An 18627-nucleotide genomic window follows, 5' to 3' on the forward strand; every position below is an offset into this window, starting at 1 on the left:
TTAATTATTAAAGAGAAAAGGGAATCATTTAACCATGAAATAAACCCAATAGGGGCTGTTCTGCCCCCAATAAGGGGTAATTATATCTTAGTTGGGATCAAGTAACAGGTTACTGTTTTTATTATTACAGAGAAAAGGGAATCATTTAACCATTAAATAAACCAATAGGGCTGTTCTTGCCCCAATAAGGGGTAATTATATCTTAGTTGGGATCAAGTACAGGTACTGTTTATATTATTACAGAGGAAAAGGGAATCATTAACCATGAAATAAACCCAATAGGACTGTTCTGCCCCCAATAAGGGGTAATTAATCTTAGTTGGGATCAAGTACAGGTACTTGTTTTATTATTACAGAGAAAAGGGAATCATTTTAACCATTAAAATAAACCCAATAAGGGCTGGTTTCCTGCCGCCAATAAAGGGGTAATTATATCTTTAGTTGGGATCAAGGTTCAGGTACTGTTTTATAATTACTGAGAAAAGGGAATCATTTAAAACCATTAAAATAAACCCCAATAGGGCCTGTTCCTGCCCCATAAGGGGTAATTTATATCTTAGTTGGGGATTCCAGTACAGGTTACTGTTTATTATTACAGAGAAAAGGGAATCATTTAACCATTAAATAAACCCAATAGGGCTGTTCTGCCCCCAATAAGGGGTAATTATATCTTAGTTGGGATCAAGTACAGGTACTGTTTTATTATTACTGAGAAAAGGGAATCATTTAACCATTAAATAAACCCAATAGGGCTGTTCTGCCCCCAATAAGGGGTAATAATATCTTTTTTAATTCCTCATCTTTATATTAATTTCCTCCCTAACTCTCATTTAAACCACTGCCTGGTTACTAAGGGAAACAAGTCCCTCACAACCAGATAGCCATGTTACCACAGACCAGAGTGGAACACAAACCCCTAGAAGGAAACACAGGAAAGAAGCTAAAGAATATTCTCCTCTCATACTCTCCCATCAGTCAGTGGTTAGAGCAGAGCCGTTGCACCCTGACGAGGAACATCTGCACCGAGCAGGCTGGGGAGACTCACTCCTAAATCTCCCTCGGTGTCAGGGTGGGTGTCAGACAGGCGTGTGCCAGAATAAACACTAGGACCTTGCACAGCGGCTTCTCTCTTTGTGCTTCCAGATTGGAATCTTCCCTTCCTCCTTCTGGCAGAGCATGGCCTGCGCTCACTACACGTATTAACCCTATACTAGCAAAAATAAAAGAACTGAAATACAAGGGAAGCCTTTAGGGCAAATGGACATTTTCCTAGGAAGCCCAAAACATGAGTTATCCCCAAGTCTGATTCCTGTGCCATATAATGAAGGGAAAAAAATGATAAAATTATCTCTATATGTAAGATAACAGCAAGATGCTGGGAATCTGCATTCTCATTGGTCACTTCTCCTGCATTTATAATGAGATATTTAGTCAGTAGTGGTGAATTTTCTTGCATCTATAATTACATTTTTCAACAACTTCTATAAAACTAGGGGGACAGCATTATGATTGGGTTTACAACCCCTTTAATGGTGGTAGCAAAAAAAACAAAATGGTTGGTGCTCCCCCGTCTTTCATCTGTAAGTTTATTATGTCATATTAATGGGGTTGTAAGACCAATCCCAATGCTGTCCCCCTAGTTTTATAGAAGTTGTTGAAAAACATAATTATAGATGCAAGAAAATTCCCCACTGAGCCTTCTACTGACTAAATATCTCATTATAAATGCAGGAGAAGTGACCAATGAGAATGCTGATTCCCAGCTGATCCGGCTCCCTGTTCTCTGTTCCTGCAATTGGAGTTGGGAGCAATAAGCACAGTTTCCCAGCACTGAACAAGTCTGTCCCTTTATCCCCATGTCTGATTCCTGTGTCATATAATGAAGAAAGAATATGACAAAATAATCTCCATATGTAAGATAACAGCAAGAGGGATGATAGATATATTTTTTCAGCAACTTCTTCTATAGATAACTAGGGGACACAGTGGGACAGCAATGTGGTTGGGTTAACAACCCATTTACCAACATAATGGTAAAGACTTCCCATCTCCCCAGGGCCAGCAGCCTAATTAATGCAAACTGATCCTCCAATAAGAATCCAGTATGTTGTGTGTATACCCAGATCCCTGTTCTTTGTTCATGGGATCATAAATGGAGAATTAAACATGTTTTTTTTCTACAAAGAACGTCTAAATAGCACAATGTTCAGCTTTTAAAAAATGAAATGATCTCCACATGGTTGATAAGTCCAAGAAGGCTGATGTAGTATTGGTAGGCATGGCTCTCCTTACTGAGAATCCCCTACAAAGGATATGGCAAATTAAAAGAATTTTTATGGCACGTGAAGCAGAGTGGACGTTCATTTCTAAGGGTGCTTAACTGGATTTTAAAGTGGGCGGAGCTTTAGTTAGGTCCGTTCTCTCCCTAATTGTAGTAGTAATCTTGTTTTGATGCAAAAAGTGAAATAGCTCTTTTGTGTTTTTAAATATAAAAACGAATTTATCACTTTTATTCCTCAATAATGTTATTGTACAAGCCCCCCCCCCCCCCCCAAGTAAAAAGGATACTTCCATTCCACAATACTGATGCAGGCTCGTCGGATGGGGTTTTTCAGGGTCAAACAGAGCAACGCCCGGGGCGGCCTTGTGGCTGTGGTGGTCCCTTGCTTTTTTTGCTTGCTGTACTGCTGCCTCTTCCTCTGTGTGGAGCTCACCGTAGATATGGTGGCGTTAGCCGCCGCGCCCATAAGCTTGGCCTGGCGTGCTGCATCGATGGCGGCTTGCCAGGACAGAGCAGCGCCCGGAGAGGCGATGTGCTCCGTTGCCAGGCCAGGGGTCGAGTTCATGGTGCCCAGCGCCGGCAGTGGGTTGGTGTAGTTAGAACCTGCAAAGGGAGCAAAACATTTGTTACATAAACTGTATAGGTACAAGGTCCATTCAGGGGCTAAAAGCAGCTCTACAGAGCTCTGGCTACATTGTAAAGGGGAACTTCATCCCTCTTTGACTTTAACTGTTGCCTAGAAACTGTCCCAGATCCTTACTGAAAAGTCCCTCATTTCTCTTTTATCTCCTGCACTGAACACTAAAAAAGATACAATGTTTCTCAAACATAATTAAATAAGTAGCTTCTGACACAGAGCCCAGAAAACTTCATCTCCTGCACTGAACGCTAAAAAAGATACAATGTTTCTCAAACATAATTAAATAAGTAGCTTTTGACAGAGAGCCCAGAAAACTTAACAAGTCACACCTGCGATGAGATACAATGGAACTAATAAGCTAAATAGGTCTCTTTTGTAACAATGGGAGTGGTATTTAGGGGGTGTGCTTGCAAAAATGGGTGTGGCCAAAAAAATTGCAACACTACGCACGGCATTTCTTTTTGTCCCTCTTTACATTTTTTATGTACAAGTAATGCGGCCCCCCATGGGCCACCCCTGGGGGGCAGCATTACACCAAGACCCACCTCAGGCAGCTCAGGGGCCAGAAATGCCCTGGTATGGGTATGAGTTGAGAAACGCGTGATGAGGCCCCCCCCTGGACCCCCTCCTGTGCTGTAAAGGTAAGTGCAGGGGGCCAAGGGGGGCGGCATTGGATGCCTTGTGTGGCTCAGGGGCCAAAAACACCCCTGCTTCTACCCCTACTGCCTCTCCTCTTCCAATCGAATGTGAGCGTTCTGAGTTTCCCAGCTAAACAATGCAATAAAAGGGCTGTCTCGCTGACTCCTGATTTCCGTTCAGCCCTCCCCATTATGTTCAAGGGTTGTTGTGTTTGAGAGATGATGAAACAACAGCACTAATTATGGACGGGACGTTTATACATGTTTACAGAGCGGAGGAGCTGGGCCTAACAATAGCGAGAGAGAGGCGTAATGTCAGGTTAACTGTCACCCCAGAGATGAAACGCGTCGAGCGCAGTGTTATTATCAGCCATGTTGTGTGAAACAGGGGCGCTCAGCTTTGGGCTCATTTATACCCCATAATACTGTCATATACTGCACCCTATACACGGGGAACGGGGTCCATGTTGGTACTGAAGGGGGCAAATAACTTCCAAAGCAGGATTATATCCAAATGTTGCACTTACATCTGTGGGATATGGGTGCTGGATAGTGGGGCAGCAGGTTAGGTGGCAGGTAGGGTTGGCACTTTTCTTTTACATTTATACCCACTCTTGGGTTGGGAGAGCAGGTGGGGGCTTTATATAGGGCGGGAAATGGGCAGAGTAGGCGGGGAAATAAGCAGAGCAGGCGGGGAAATTAGCAGAGTAGGCGGGGAAATGGGCTGAGTAGGCGGGGAAATGGGCTGAGTAGGCGGGGAAATGGGCTGAGTAGGCGGGGAAATAAGCAGAGTAGGCAGGGAAATGGGAAGAGTACGTGGGGAAATGGGAAGAGTAGGCGGGGAAATGGGAAGAGTAGGCGGGGAAATGGGAAGAGCAGGCGGGGAAATGGGAAGAGCAGGCGGGGAAATGGGCAGAGTAAGAAGGGAAATGGGAAGAGTAGGCGGGGAAATGGGAAGAGTAGGCGGGGAAATGGGAAGAGCAGGCGGGGAAATGGGCAGAGTAAGAAGGGAAATGGGAAGAGTAGGCGGGGAAATGAGCAGAGTAAGAAGGGAAATGGGAAGAGTAGGCGGGGAAATGAGGGGAATAGGCGCATTCAGTGCTGCCACCAGTAATCACTAAGTTAACAGGGCCCTCCCCCTAGGGGGTCCCAATTATAAGCTCACTAGTCACCTAGGCCTCCTGTCAACAAGTAAAATGGCACCCTCCCATGCACAGCCACGCCTTGGATCCACCCAGCCACTCCCCAATTGTGCCAAAACACCACCCATAACCCAATCAGATCTATTTTCCAATAAGCCGCACCCCTTTTGGCAGCCTTGGCTGTATTCATTTATACACATGCCCCTGCCAGGCCTGGCAATCTGGATTTCTGTGCCGGGGCTGCTGTAAGATGCCATAGACTGGAACTATTCAGCTGGTTGGGGCCTGCTTGGGCCTCTGTGTACTTCATTGTATATGATAGTGGGCAACATGTCTGAGCGCATCATAAATCAACCCCAGTGAAATTCAGGGCAAGGCTGGAAGGTTCCCAGGTGTGTGTTTATTTGTACGGAGCTAATCTTTACCTGTGCCGCGCTCGCCATACTGTGTAATGCCCAGGCAAGCTGTTCTCTGTATAGCAAAGCCATTAACTGCTGCGTGTCAGAAGCTACAGGGTAATGAGAGTGATTATATCATAATGAGATTCCCATTATAAAGTATCTGGGCAGCAGAATCACTTTGTTTCCTCCGTACCCCCTACTGTAAATGATAAGGATATTAGCAGTCACTGAGGGGTTCTGTGCCCATATAAAGGCACAAGGCTGCAGGCTGAGTTATACAGGGAACTCTGAGTATCACTCATGTATTATAAGGGATAATGTACCCCCTACTGTAAATGATAAGGATATTAGCAGTCACTGAGGGGTTCTGTGCCCCCCATATAAAGGCACAAGGCTGCAGGCTGAGTTATACAGGGAACTCTGAGTATCACTCATGTATTATAAGGGATAATGTACCCCCTACTGTAAATGATAAGGATATTAGCAGTCACTGAGGGGTTCTGTGCCCCCCATATAAAGGCACAAGGCTGCAGGCTGAGTTATACAGGGAACTCTGAGTATCACTCATGTATTATAAGGGATAATGTACCCCCTACTGTAAATGATAAGGATATTAGCAGTCACTGAGGGGCTCTGTGCCCCCCATATAAAGGCACAAGGCTGCAGGCTGAGTTATACAGGGAACTCTGAGTATCACTCATGTATTATAAGGGATAATGTACCCCCTACTGTAAATGATAAGGATATTAGCAGTCACTGAGGGGTTCTGTGCCCATATAAAGGCACAAGGCAGCAGGGTACAGCCTATGCTACAGAACTTTTTATTTTTATATTTTTGGGCAAAGCTGGGGTGCGCAGCTGGCTTATATTAACACAAAGCACCCATGCAGTGGGTGGGACACAGGGGCCCCTTCCCCTGCTCACATCTCCCATTAAAGTCTAAATATATATATCCCTGTGTTGTGGTTACCGGTTCCCATTCAGCCAAGTATGCACAGTGCGTGAGTGCCGTATTTATTCCTTCCTCTCGGCGCCGATGGATCCCAGGCCCTGTCTATAGCCGTGCATCAGGGCTTCAGGGACGCGCAGGTGATGAGATGAAAGATAGGGCGACGCTATGCAGAACCAGCGATGGAATTGTCTAAAGTGCAATCAGCTGCTGACAGCATTGTAATGTACAGCAGCCCCATTAGCGTGTCAGTCGGCTGCGCTGGGGGCTATATGGGTTTAACGCATCAGTACAAATAGTTTTCTAGACTGAAGGCAACTCAGGAATCACTTCAGGCTGCCACTCCCGCAGCTTACGGAACATTTATTTAATAATCTATTGACTTTTCAAATGCTGTCGGGGAGTAATGTTCCTCTGTCTGCTGCCTATGAAGTCTGCGTATATTCACAGCCAATAGAAAAGTCGATTTTCGGACTGGCTTGGACCGGCAATCTGTAGATTCTGGCCAATGCCAGAGGGGCTGCTTTAAAGGGGAAGGAAAGGCTTATAAAGAGTTAATCCCAAGCTGCAGGCATACCTTCAGTTCTCTCAATAGGGCCCTTAAGTCTCCCCATATTTCTCCCGTTCAGATGATCAGAAGCCTCATAGGAAATAAAAATGCTGATCTGTGTAAAGAAAGCGCTCTTTACGAAAAAGTTGCGACAATTCGCGAAAGTCGTAATGGCTATGCAAAAGTCGCGACAATTCGCGAAAGTCATAATGGCTATGAAAAAGTCGCGACAATTCACAAAAGGCATAATGGCTATGAAAAAGTCGCAACAATTCGCGCAAGTCGTAATGGCGATGCAGAAGTCGCAACAATTCGTGAAAGTCATAATGGCTATGCAAAAGTCGCAACAATTCACGAAAGTAATGGCTATGCAAAAGTCGCAACAATTCACGAAAGTAATGGCTATGAAAAAGTCGCGACAATTCGCGCAAGTCATAATGGCTATGCAAAAGTCGCAACAATTCACGAAAGTAATGGCTATGAAAAAGTCGCGACAATTCGCGCAAGTCGTAATGGCTATGAAAAAGTCGCGACGGTGACGAAAAAATCGCAAAATGTTTGTATCCAATCCGATTTTTTCCCCATTCGGGATTCGGATTCATGGATTAGTAAATCAGCCCCTATGAGTCAGCTTCCTGCTGATTGGCTCAGATCCACATTACTAAAAGGGGGAGGGAGTTCTTAGCATTCTTGAGGAAGGGAGGAGCAGGAGAGGGGAGAGAGGAGAGAGCTGCATGTCTCTGGCACAGGAAAACAAAGAGACAAGAAATCCTGTTTCTTTCCCCATTGGGATGTAAGAATGTATATATTAAAGGAGAAGGAAAGGTAAAAACTCAGTAAGCTTTATCAGAAAGGTCTGTGTAAATACAGCCATAAGCACTCACAGAGTCCTCTATCAAAAGAAACAGGATTTGTTGTCTCTTTGTTTTCCTGTGCCAGAGACACCCAGCTCTCTCCTCTCTCCCCCCTCCCTCTCCCCCTTAGGAATGTGGATCTGAGCCAATCAGCAGGAAGCTGACTCATAGGGGGAGACCTTGGCCGGCGCTCCCCCTACTGACTGTTCCTCCCCGACGCGTTCAATTTATACACGCTCGGGGAGGACGTCAGGCGAGGGCCCTGCGGGGGGGGTTAGGGGGGCCCCTGGGGGGGGTTAGGGGACGCGGCTGGGGCACCTGCAGGGCCCCTGGGGCGGGAGCCCCGGTGGGCCCTGCACCCCCCAGTCCGACCCTGATCTGAACGGGAGAAATACGGGAAGACTTAAGGGCCCTATTGAGAGAACTGAAGGTATGCCTGCAGCTTGGGATTAACTCTTTATTAGCCTTTCCTTCTCTTTTAATGTTACATTAGCCTTCCTTTGGTCTCAGGGCCCTATTCCTATAGGCGACTAACAATGCGGATAATTGTAGGCAGGCAGCACCCTGTACTCGCCAGGCGAGACTCTTTAGCAGAGCCAACCGGGCCCTGTCAATACTCCATAGAAACTTGAGGGCTTAAGTAAGGCAAGCAGTATGGCAGGTCTCACGTTGTGGTAACTCAAAGGGTTATTTATTTAGTATAATGTAGATAGTGCTAGTCTAAGACAATTTGCAATTGGTCTTCATTTTTTATTATTGGTGTTTTTTTTTCATTATTTCTCTTGTTTTGCTCATCAGCTTTCCTGTTTGGAATTTCAGCGGCTTTCTGGTTGCTAGGGTGCAAGTTACCTTAGCAACCAGGGAGTCGTTTGAATGAGAGCCTGGCATATGGATAGAACTGGGACTGAAAAGACAGATAAGTAATACAAGTAACAATAAAATTGTAGCCTTACAGAGCAATTGTTTTTTAGGTGCTGGGGTCAGTGACCCCCATTTGGAAACTATGCAAGGCTTCACCTGACGAAGGAGCCTGGGTGCTCTGAAAGCTTGAAATTTTTACTTACTCAATTAAAGGTATCAATGGCTAACATGGCACAACAAACCATTTGAAAACTAGAAGAAGGCGGCAGTTAATTAAAAAAACTATATAAAAATAAAAAGGACCAATATAAAAGTTGCTAAGAACTGGCGGACTTCCCCTTTAAGTGTTATAGCTGCCCACACCCTACCTGACTATTCCCGCTGGGTACCTGTGAACTGCCTGGGCCTGGAGCCATGGGGGCTCCTTCCCCTGAACCCTGACCACTTTGGGGGGGTATTTTGCAGGTACCCGACCCCCAGCAGGATTCGCCTTAGCAAAAATGATTAAATAGCACGTATTTCCCCTTTAACTGCAGCAGAGAATCAGCCAATTGGCTCTGAACATTCCGTTCCAGGCAAGAAGGCTGTTAATTTATGAAAGAGAAGGTAATGGATTCATTTGTGATTAGTCACTGAGGGACGTTGGCCTACGGTGGCCTGAATAACACAAAGTGCAATCTCTTGTGCCAAACTGACTGTAATATTTCTGTTACTGTCCCTTTAATAATCAGCGCAGACTTTTAACCCCGTCCCAACGCCACAGTATAGCGGTGCACTGATATCCCAAAAAGTCGTGGGTGTTATCGACCTGACTCAGCTCATTTCACATCTGGATCCAACTGCAGCGGCTAAATAAAGCCGGGAAGCAGTGATGCCATTGTGACGTCAACGCTGAACTTTGCCTTTCGCTCAAGGAGTGATGTTACGTTCCCCGGGAATGATACTCAGCACCAGACTTGGCCAAGCCGCATTTTGCCTTTAGCGTAATATAACAAGGCATTCGTCCCCTCCCACCCACATAAATGGCACGGCACCTAAGCTTCAAATTTCACTACTACAGCAAATTATGTAACATCATGAAATGCATTTACAAATCTCTTTGTAAAAGCGGGTTGCAGAAGTTAAAGGCAAAGTTAACCTTCCTCTCTAACTCGTGCTTTTACATAGAGATGTGTCAGCAGGGCCGGAACTAGGGGTAGGCAGAAGAGGCAGCTGCCTAGGGCGCAACGATTGGGGGGCGCCAGGCAGGAGCCTCTCCTCTAGTGCTACTTTGTCATTGCCTCCGCCGCTTGTCATTAGCGGTGGAGGCAATGACCGATCTAATCGCACCGCCCCCCCCCCCCTGCGCTTTGGCGCGCATGCGCCGTTGGGGGGGGGCGGGGAGGTGGGCGGAGTTGGCCAACCGGGTTGCCTAGGGCGCCCGGTCGGCTTGGCCCGCCCCTGTGTGTCAGTGTTAAAGGGGACGTTAAACCTTCAAATTAACTTTGGGTGCCCTGTGCAAAGACGTCATCTGAGCCGCTACTGATCTCGATCTTAAAGGTCCCCATACACGGGCCGATTCTAGCTGCCAATATGGGTCCCTTAGACCGACTCAGCAGCTAATCGGCCCCTGTATGGGCACTAACGATGGGCCTGCCCGACCGATATCTGGCCTGAAATCGGGCAGATCTCGATCGGGCAGTTTAGAAAATCTAGTCGGATCGGGGACCGCATCGGCTCGCCTATCTATGCTACAATGAAATTACATTTAAGGCCCCCATACACGTTGAGATCCGCTCGCTTAGCGAGATCGCCAAGCGAGCGGATCTTCACCCGATATCCCCACCTATGGGTGGGCGATATCGGGGAGCGTGTAGGTAAAAAAAAAATAATTTGATCGTTTTGCCTTGGGGCCAAACAATCGAATTATATTGGCGTCAATGGGGCAGTTGGCTTGTTGATGCGGTCCCCAATCCGACTAGATTTTCTAAACTGCCCAATCGAGATCTGGCCAATTTCAGGCCAGATATCGGTTGGGCAGGCCAGTTGGTAGTGCCCCTACATGGGCCGATAAGCTGCCAAATCGGTCTAAGGGACCCATATCGGCAGCTAGAATCGGCCCGTGTATGGGGACCTTAAGTAATGTATTTGCCTATCTATGCTACAATGACATTACAGTAAGAGACAGCAGCGAGTGGGGAGAAAAAGAGACCGTGGCAGCAGAAGGAAATTAACAACAGACCAATGAGGGTAACTGAGCTGCTATGAGGAATATCAGCTGAAAGAACCCTTTCACTATGGCCCCTCACAGGCTAAGAGCCACAGATAAACAACCCACCCCTGCAGCCTCCTTTCCCAGAAGATCATTTTGTTCCTAAGTTCTCCTGCCTCCTGTCATTTCTCCCTCAGTAATTACCGGGCAGATCTCTTCCCAAAAGTCACCTTCCTCGGCTCCTCTCCGCATCATTCCCCAAAGACGGCAGCGTGCCGGCGGCGCAGAGCCACAACGTATTGGTGGGTAAAGAAATGTTACGCAATGGCGGCACATCCAGGAAGATTCAAGGCAAACTAGCACCATTTGTTACCCTGCTTTTCCATAGTTACCCCTCTCACAACCCAGACATTTTAATTGTCCGTTCCTCCGGAGACTAGGGCCATTGAGAAGTCATAAGAAATGTGATCAAGGAATGAAATGGTGATGGGAAACTTTATGGCTTTATTGGAATTACTGGCCAGAAACTGTTTTTTTGGCATAGAACAGCAATATTCTGTAGCGTAACCGGGAGCTATTTTGGGCAATTATAGTATCTAGAACTCCTAGCAAGCAGGTTTCAGGAGCAGTCACGGTGGGGAAGGCTAAGTTGTTTGACAGATATTTGGTCACTGCTGACCAGAATTTTGCAATATGGGGGCATGACCAGATCATGTGAAAAAAGTTAGATGAGCTTGCTGCACATCTCGGGCAGCGATCTGTTGGGGTACGGCCCATCTGGTGCAACCTTAGTGGTGTGATATACAGGTGGTGAAAGATTTTGTATTGTATTAGCCTGTCTCTGGTAGATATAAGACAGTTGTATATTGTATCTGTTGCCTCTTCCCAATCATCTTGGGTGAGTGCTGGTATTTGGGAAGTCCACCATATTTGTGCGGAGTGGAAAGGTTTTGGGCCTGTTGAGAGTAGATTTTGGTATAGGTTTGAAGTAAGCTTAACTGGGTTGTTAGACTGTAAGATTTCCTCCGCTGTTAAAGAAATGAGCTGAGGGGTAAGAGTGGCAAATTGGTCCCTGAATACTGATCGCAGCTGCAAATATTTATAAAAGGGGAGACTAGGTTGTTGAGCTTTCTCTCGGATCTGCAGATATGTTGGGAAGGTTGAGTGTTCCATAAGATCTCCCAAGTATTTAATATCATGGCGGGGCCAATATATGAAATTGTGTAGTGTCCTACATTGTGGTAAATATCGGTTGCCCCAGAGTGGAAGCCTAGACGTAAGTAAGGGTGGCGGGTGTTTGAATAGTGTACATAGACTCCATTTTAATCAAATAATTCAGGATTTTAAAACTGATTTCCTCTTTCTCTGTAATAAAAAACAGTACCTGTACTTGATCCCAACTAAGATATAATTACCCCTTATTGGGGCAGAACAGCCCTATTGGGTTTATTTAATGGTTAAATGATTCCCTTTTCTCTGTAATAATAAAACAGTACCTGTACTTGATCCCAACTAAGATATAATTACCCCTTATTGGGGCAGAACAGCCCTATTGGGTTTATTTCATGGTTAAATGATTCCCTTTTCTCTGTAATAATAAAACAGTACCTGTACTTGATCCCAACTAAGATATAATTACCCCTTATTGGGGCAGAACAGCCCTATTGGGTTTATTTAATGGTTAAATGATTCCCTTTTCTCTGTAATAATAAAACAGTACCTGTACTTGATCCCAACTAAGATATAATTACCCCTTATTGGGGCAGAACAGCCCTATTGGGTTTATTTAATGGTTAAATGATTCCCTTTTCTCTGTAATAATAAAACAGTACCTGTACTTGATCCCAACTAAGATATAATTACCCCTTATTGGGGGCAGAACAGCCCTATTGGGTTTATTTCATGGTTAAATGATTCCCTTTTCTCTGTAATAATAAAACAGTACCTGTACTTGATCCCAACTAAGATATAATTACCCCTTATTGGGGGCAGAACAGCCCTATTATGGTTAACCCTACCCCTGAACTGTGTGTATATACATGTGTGTGTGTGTGTGTGTGAGTGTATATATATATATTCCCGTATTTACCCCATACACTCGGGCAGCAGTGGCTTAGTGGGGAGGGACAGGCGGCCTGTGGGTTCTTGTTTGGAAACGCATTTACCTCGGGGAAATCTGGGGATAATTACTAAACCTTACTGGGATTGGGAGAATAAACAAACACAATGAAATTTGCGCAACTATGAGTTTTTTTCTCTCTCTGAAACCACGACGCTTGTCTGAGCTTAAAAGAATAAAGGGAAAAAATTTTATTCAATAAATAAGTTTTATTCCAGTTTAACCCCCTAGGAGCCAAACCCTGAGCTAAAAAGGGTCTGCAGGGGGGGGTGATGGGGCAGGGGGCAAAGTTATAGCAGTGTTATAGGATCCTGACTGTGCAGCTGTTTTAAAGGGATTGTAAGCCCAATCATAATGCTGCCCCACAGCGCCCCCTAGTTTTGCTATAGTTGTTCAAAAAATTGAATTATAGATGCAAGAAAATTCACCCTTGAGCATTCTACTGACTAAATATCTCATTATAAGTGCAGGAGAAGTGACCAATGAGAATGCTCCCTCTCCCACTGCTACTATAGGCACCATCTCCCCCTACTATACCTGCTATCCCACAGCCCCAGTCCCTTCCCAGAGGCTATTATCCCCCCACTGCTACTATAGGCACCATCTCTCCCTACTATACCTGCTATCCCACAGCCCCAGTCCCTTCCCAGAGGCTATTATCCCCCCACTGCTACTATAGGCACCATCTCTCCCTACTATACCTGCTATCCCACAGCCCCAGTCCCTTCCCAGAGGCTATTATCCCCCCACTGCTACTATAGGCACCATCTCTCCCTACTATACCTGCTATCCCACAGCCCCAGTCCCTTCCCAGAGGCTATTATCCCCCACTGCTACTATAGGCGCCATCTCTCCCTACTATACCTGCTATCCCACAGCCCCAGTCCCTTCCCAGAGGCTATTATCCCCCCACTGCTACTATAGACACCATCTCTCCCTACTATACCTGCTACCCCACAGCCCCAGTCCCTTCCCAGAGGCTATTATCCCCCCCACTGCTACTATAGGCACCGTCTCTCCCTACTATACCTGCTATCCCACAGCCCCAGTCCCTTCCCAGAGGCTATTATCCCCCCACTGCTACTATAGGCACCATCTCTCCCTACTATACCTGCTTATCCCACAGCCCCAGTCCCTTCCCAGAGGCTATTATCCCCCCACTGCTACTATAGGCACCATCTCTCCCTACTATACCTGCTATCCCACAGCCCCAGTCCCTTCCCAGAGGCTATTATCCCCCCACTGCTACTATAGGCACCATCTCTCCCTACTATACCTGCTATCCCACAGCCCCAGTCCCTTCCCAGAGGCTATTATCCCCCCACTGCTACTATAGGCACCATCTCTCCCTACTATACCTGCTATCCCACAGCCCCAGTCCCTTCCCAGAGCCTATTATCCCCCCACTGCTACTATAGGCACCATCTCTCCCTACTATACCTGCTATCCCACAGCCCCAGTCCCTTCCCAGAGGCTATTATCCCCCCACTGCTACTATAGGCACCATCTCTCCCTACTATACCTGCTATCCCACAGCCACAGTCCCTTCCCTGTGAGGGATAAGGTTACAATGTGGTGTAGGTATTGAAATTACAATTCATGAAAAATTGGTGGGAAATCTCTAACTAAATCAAGTGGAACTGTGGACTAGAACTTTCTGATGGCAGTAAATGGGCTCATCTTCTGTTAATTATAGGGCACCTATCACTTCTTATACCGATTTCCACGCCATACCCATGCACATATGGAACTAGCCGGGACAACCGGCCCCAGCATGGCCTCCCATAGCACGGGAGTGGGCTACCAGTGAGAAGGGCACAGCACCCACAGCACCCATAGCACGGGGACAGTCCCAACCATTTCAATCCGAGAAGTGAATGTGAAATCTGTTCAGCAGCCTGTGTGGCCGTCTGGATTAAAATAGCAGTTCATTTAAGGATAAAGTAGCAGTTCTTGTGGTATTTTACACTTCCCTACATTTCTCTATTACCTGCTCTGCTTTATATAAGGTATTAAGTGCAGCACTTTGATATAAATACCCCCATGCCCACTGATCTGCTTTCTATTATTAGTATTTACCACCCAAGACTGGGGCCGGTATCATCGGCATTGTACCCCATCAATATGGCACCTCCCTCCCATATGTATAAATACAAATATACAGAGAAGGAATGTTCTGGGCACACAATAAGCTGTACCCCCATACTGTACTGTCTAAGGGAAACACTATGGCACCTCCTACCCATATGTATAAATACAAATATACAGAGAAGGAATGTTCTGGGCACACAATAAGCTGTATCCCCATACTGTACTGTCTAAGGGAAACACTATGGCACCCCCTACCCATATGTATAAATACAAATATACAGAGAAGGAATGTTCTGGGCACACAATAAGCTGTATCCCCATACTGTACTGTCTAAGGGAAACACTATGGCACCCCCTACCCATATGTATAAATACAAATATACAGAGAAGGAATGTTCTGGGCACACAATAAGCTGTACCCCCATACTGTACTGTCTAAGAGAAACACTATGGCACCTCCCTCCCATATGTATAAATACAAATATACAGAGAAGGAATGTTCTGGGCACACAATAAGCTGTACCCCCATACTGTACTGTCTAAGGGAAACACTATGGCACCCCCTACCCATATGTATAAATACAAATATACAGAGAAGGAATGTTCTGGGCACACAATAAGCTGTACCCCCATACTGTACTGTCTAAGGGAAACACTATGGCACCCCCTACCCATATGTATAAATACAAATATACAGAGAAGGAATGTTCTGGGCACACAATAAGCTGTACCCCCATACTGTACTGTCTAAGGGAAACACTATGGCACCTCCTACCCATATGTATAAATACAAATATACAGAGAAGGAATGTTCTGGGCACACAATAAGCTGTACCCCCATACTGTACTGTCTAAGGGAAACACTATGGCACCCCCTACCCATATGTATAAATACAAATATACAGAGAAGGAAGGTTCTGTGCACTATACAGTCATACACTACTGTGTATAGGAAACAGTATGGCTGCTCCCACGAATATATATAAATACAGATATACCAAAAGAGAATGTTCTGAGCATGTAATAAGTCCCCTATATATGAGATAATCTTCTGGTTCTGTTGGGCTTTTTGCCACCTGTTTAACTGTCACACTGATCACTATGTTGTTTCTTAGCAACCCAAGAGCATGAAGAACCAGAGGAATTAGCTGTATTGACTGGTTTGGTGCAACAGCAATGATTCTTTTTATATACTCCCTGTTAATCACATTAACACATTAACAAGAATGAGGTGACAAAGAGACAGAGAATGGTATAGGTTCCTGAATTATATTAGTTATAAGTGCCCTATAGTTAGCTATGGCCCGATCCAACAGGCTACAATTCAGTATTCCCTTCACCCCGGGGCTTAGAAGCACCTTCAGAAATCTTGGGGTACCCCATGGGACTTCGTTGGCTGGGCCCAATGCCCACTTGGGGGGACGGCCAATCAACTATGTAGTAGAATAGAGTAGGTCTATTTTGCAAAAATAAACAATACCAATCCATACCACCAGTCTACAGTGGCCATGCCCAGGGTTGGACTGGGCCGCCGGGACAACGGGAAAAATCCCATGGGCCCTGGCGCCCCAGACCCGACCCTTGCTGGCGCCCCCCCTGCCCGACCGCTCTTCCCCTGACGCGTTTAACTTATGTTCACTCAAGGGAGGACGTTGGGTGGGGGACCCTGCGAAGGGTTAGGGGGGCCTTGCGGGGGGGGGGGTAGGGGACATGGCCAACAGGGGCACTTGCAGGCTCCCTGGCCCCCCCAGTCCGACCCTGGCTATGCTAGATTAATCAAACATGGCCAACATCCACCCCAACCTGCCAGGGTCGGACTGGGGTGTGGAGAGCCCACCGGGGCGCCCATAGCGTACCCCCCCGAGGGGCCCCCCACCCCAATCGCAGGGCCCCTCAAACCCCCCTCGCAGGCCCCCCCCCACCCGACGACCTTCCCCGAGCGCATAAATATAACGCGTCGGGGCAGGAGCGTTCGGACAGGGGGAGCGCCGCAAGGGTCAGGTCTGGGCCGCCGGGGCCCACTAGAGCCCAGTCCGACCCTGCAACCTGCCCATTTATCAGAAATGGCCTACCCTTTGAGGTCTGTGAATTTCAGCCAATGGGAGGTACGTATCTGTCTTGGCCCCCTATTGTTATTGGCCCCATAACAGGGCTCCCACCCAAATTGGGGTTACTGGAGAAGACTGGCCTTTTGGCATTATTATTGCTTACACATTAAAAACACAATGTGTCAAAGCTTTATTTACCCTTTAAAATAAATTGTATCTCTTAACATTTCCAGGTAAAAAAATCGTAACACTCCCTAATCTACTGGTCTTCATCTTTATTATTATTAAAATTTATTTATAAAGCGCCAACATACCCCGCAGCGCTGTACAATAAGTGGGTTACATACACTGGGCATACAGAGTAACATATAAAGCAATCAGTAACCGATACAGGGGGGGAAGAGAGCCCTGCCCAAAAGAGCTTACAATCTACAAGGAGTAACATATAAAGCAACCAATAACCGATACAGGAGGGGAAGAGAGCCCTGCCCAAAAGAGCTTACAATCTACAAGGAGTAACATATAAAGCAACCAATAACCGATACAGGAGGGGAAGAGAGCCCTGCCCAAAAGAGCTTACACTCTACAAGGAGTAACATATAAAGCAATCAATAACCGATACAGGAGGGGAAGAGAGCCCTGCCCAAAAGAGCTTACAATCTACAAGGAGTAACATATAAAGCAATCAATAACCGATACAGGAGGGGAAGAGAGCCCTGCCCAAAAGAGCTTACACTCTACAAGGAGTAACATATAAAGCAATCAATAACCGATACAGGAGGGGAAGAGAGCCCTGCCCAAAAGAGCTTACACTCTACAAGGAGTAACATATAAAGCAATCAGTAACCGATACAGGAGGGGAAGAGAGCCCTGCCCAAAAGAGCTTACACTCTACAAGGAGTAACATATAAAACAATCAATAACCGATACAGGAGGGGAAGAGAGCCCTGCCCAAAAGAGCTTACAATCTACAAGGAGTAACATATAAAGCAATCAATAACCGATACAGGAGGGGAAGAGAGCCCTGCCCAAAAGAGCTTACACTCTACAAGGAGTAACATATAAAGCAATCAATAACCGATACAGGAGGGGAAGAGAGCCCTGCCCAAAAGAGCTTACAATCTACAAGGAGTAACATATAAAGCAATCAATAACCGATACAGGAGGGGAAGAGAGCCCTGCCCAAAAGAGCTTACAATCTACAAGGAGTAACATATAAAGCAATCAATAACCGATACAGGAGGGGAAGAGAGCCCTGCCCAAAAGAGCTTACACTCTACAAGGAGTAACATATAAAGCAATCAATAACCGATACAGGAGGGGAAGAGAGCCCTGCCCAAAAGAGCTTACAATCTACAAGGAGTAACATATAAAACAATCAATAACCGATACAGGAGGGGAAGAGAGCCCTGCCCAAAAGAGCTTACAATCTACAAGGAGTAACATATAAAGCAATCAATAACCGATACAGGAGGGGAAGAGAGCCCTGCCCAAAAGAGCTTACACTCTACAAGGAGTAACATATAAAGCAATCAGTAACCGATACAGGAGGGGAAGGGAGCCCTGCCCAAAAGAGCTTACAATCTACAAGGAGTAACATATAAAGCAATCAGTAACCGATACAAGAGGTGAAGAGAGCCCTGCCCAAAAGAGCTTACAATCTACAAGGAGTAACATATAAAGCAATCAGTAACCGATACAGGAGGGGAAGGGAGCCCTGCCCAAAAGAGCTTACACTCTACAAGGAGTAACATATAAAGCAATCAATAACCGATACAGGAGGGGAAGAGAGACCTGCCCAAAAGAGCTTACAATCTACAAGGAGTAACATATAAAGCAATCAGTAACCGATACAAGAGGTG

General features: G+C 46.1%; 1 protein-coding gene across 12 annotated transcripts in view; it reads right to left on the reverse strand.

Annotated features, from left to right (window-relative positions):
• cacna1c (calcium channel, voltage-dependent, L type, alpha 1C subunit) overlaps positions 1-18627 on the reverse strand; it is a 291786-nt gene that overhangs the window by 184236 nt on the left and 88923 nt on the right. For all 12 annotated transcript variants that reach the window (XM_031898600.1, XM_031898603.1, XM_031898598.1 and 9 more), the window contains exon 2: positions 2569-2884. In XM_031898600.1, the coding sequence (XP_031754460.1) occupies positions 2569-2884 (316 nt within the window). The remainder of the gene's footprint in view (positions 1-2568; positions 2885-18627) is intronic.

The sequence above is a fragment of the Xenopus tropicalis genome, chromosome 3 (genome assembly GCF_000004195.4).
Source record: "Xenopus tropicalis strain Nigerian chromosome 3, UCB_Xtro_10.0, whole genome shotgun sequence".
Classification (NCBI taxonomy): Eukaryota; Metazoa; Chordata; class Amphibia; order Anura; family Pipidae; genus Xenopus; species Xenopus tropicalis.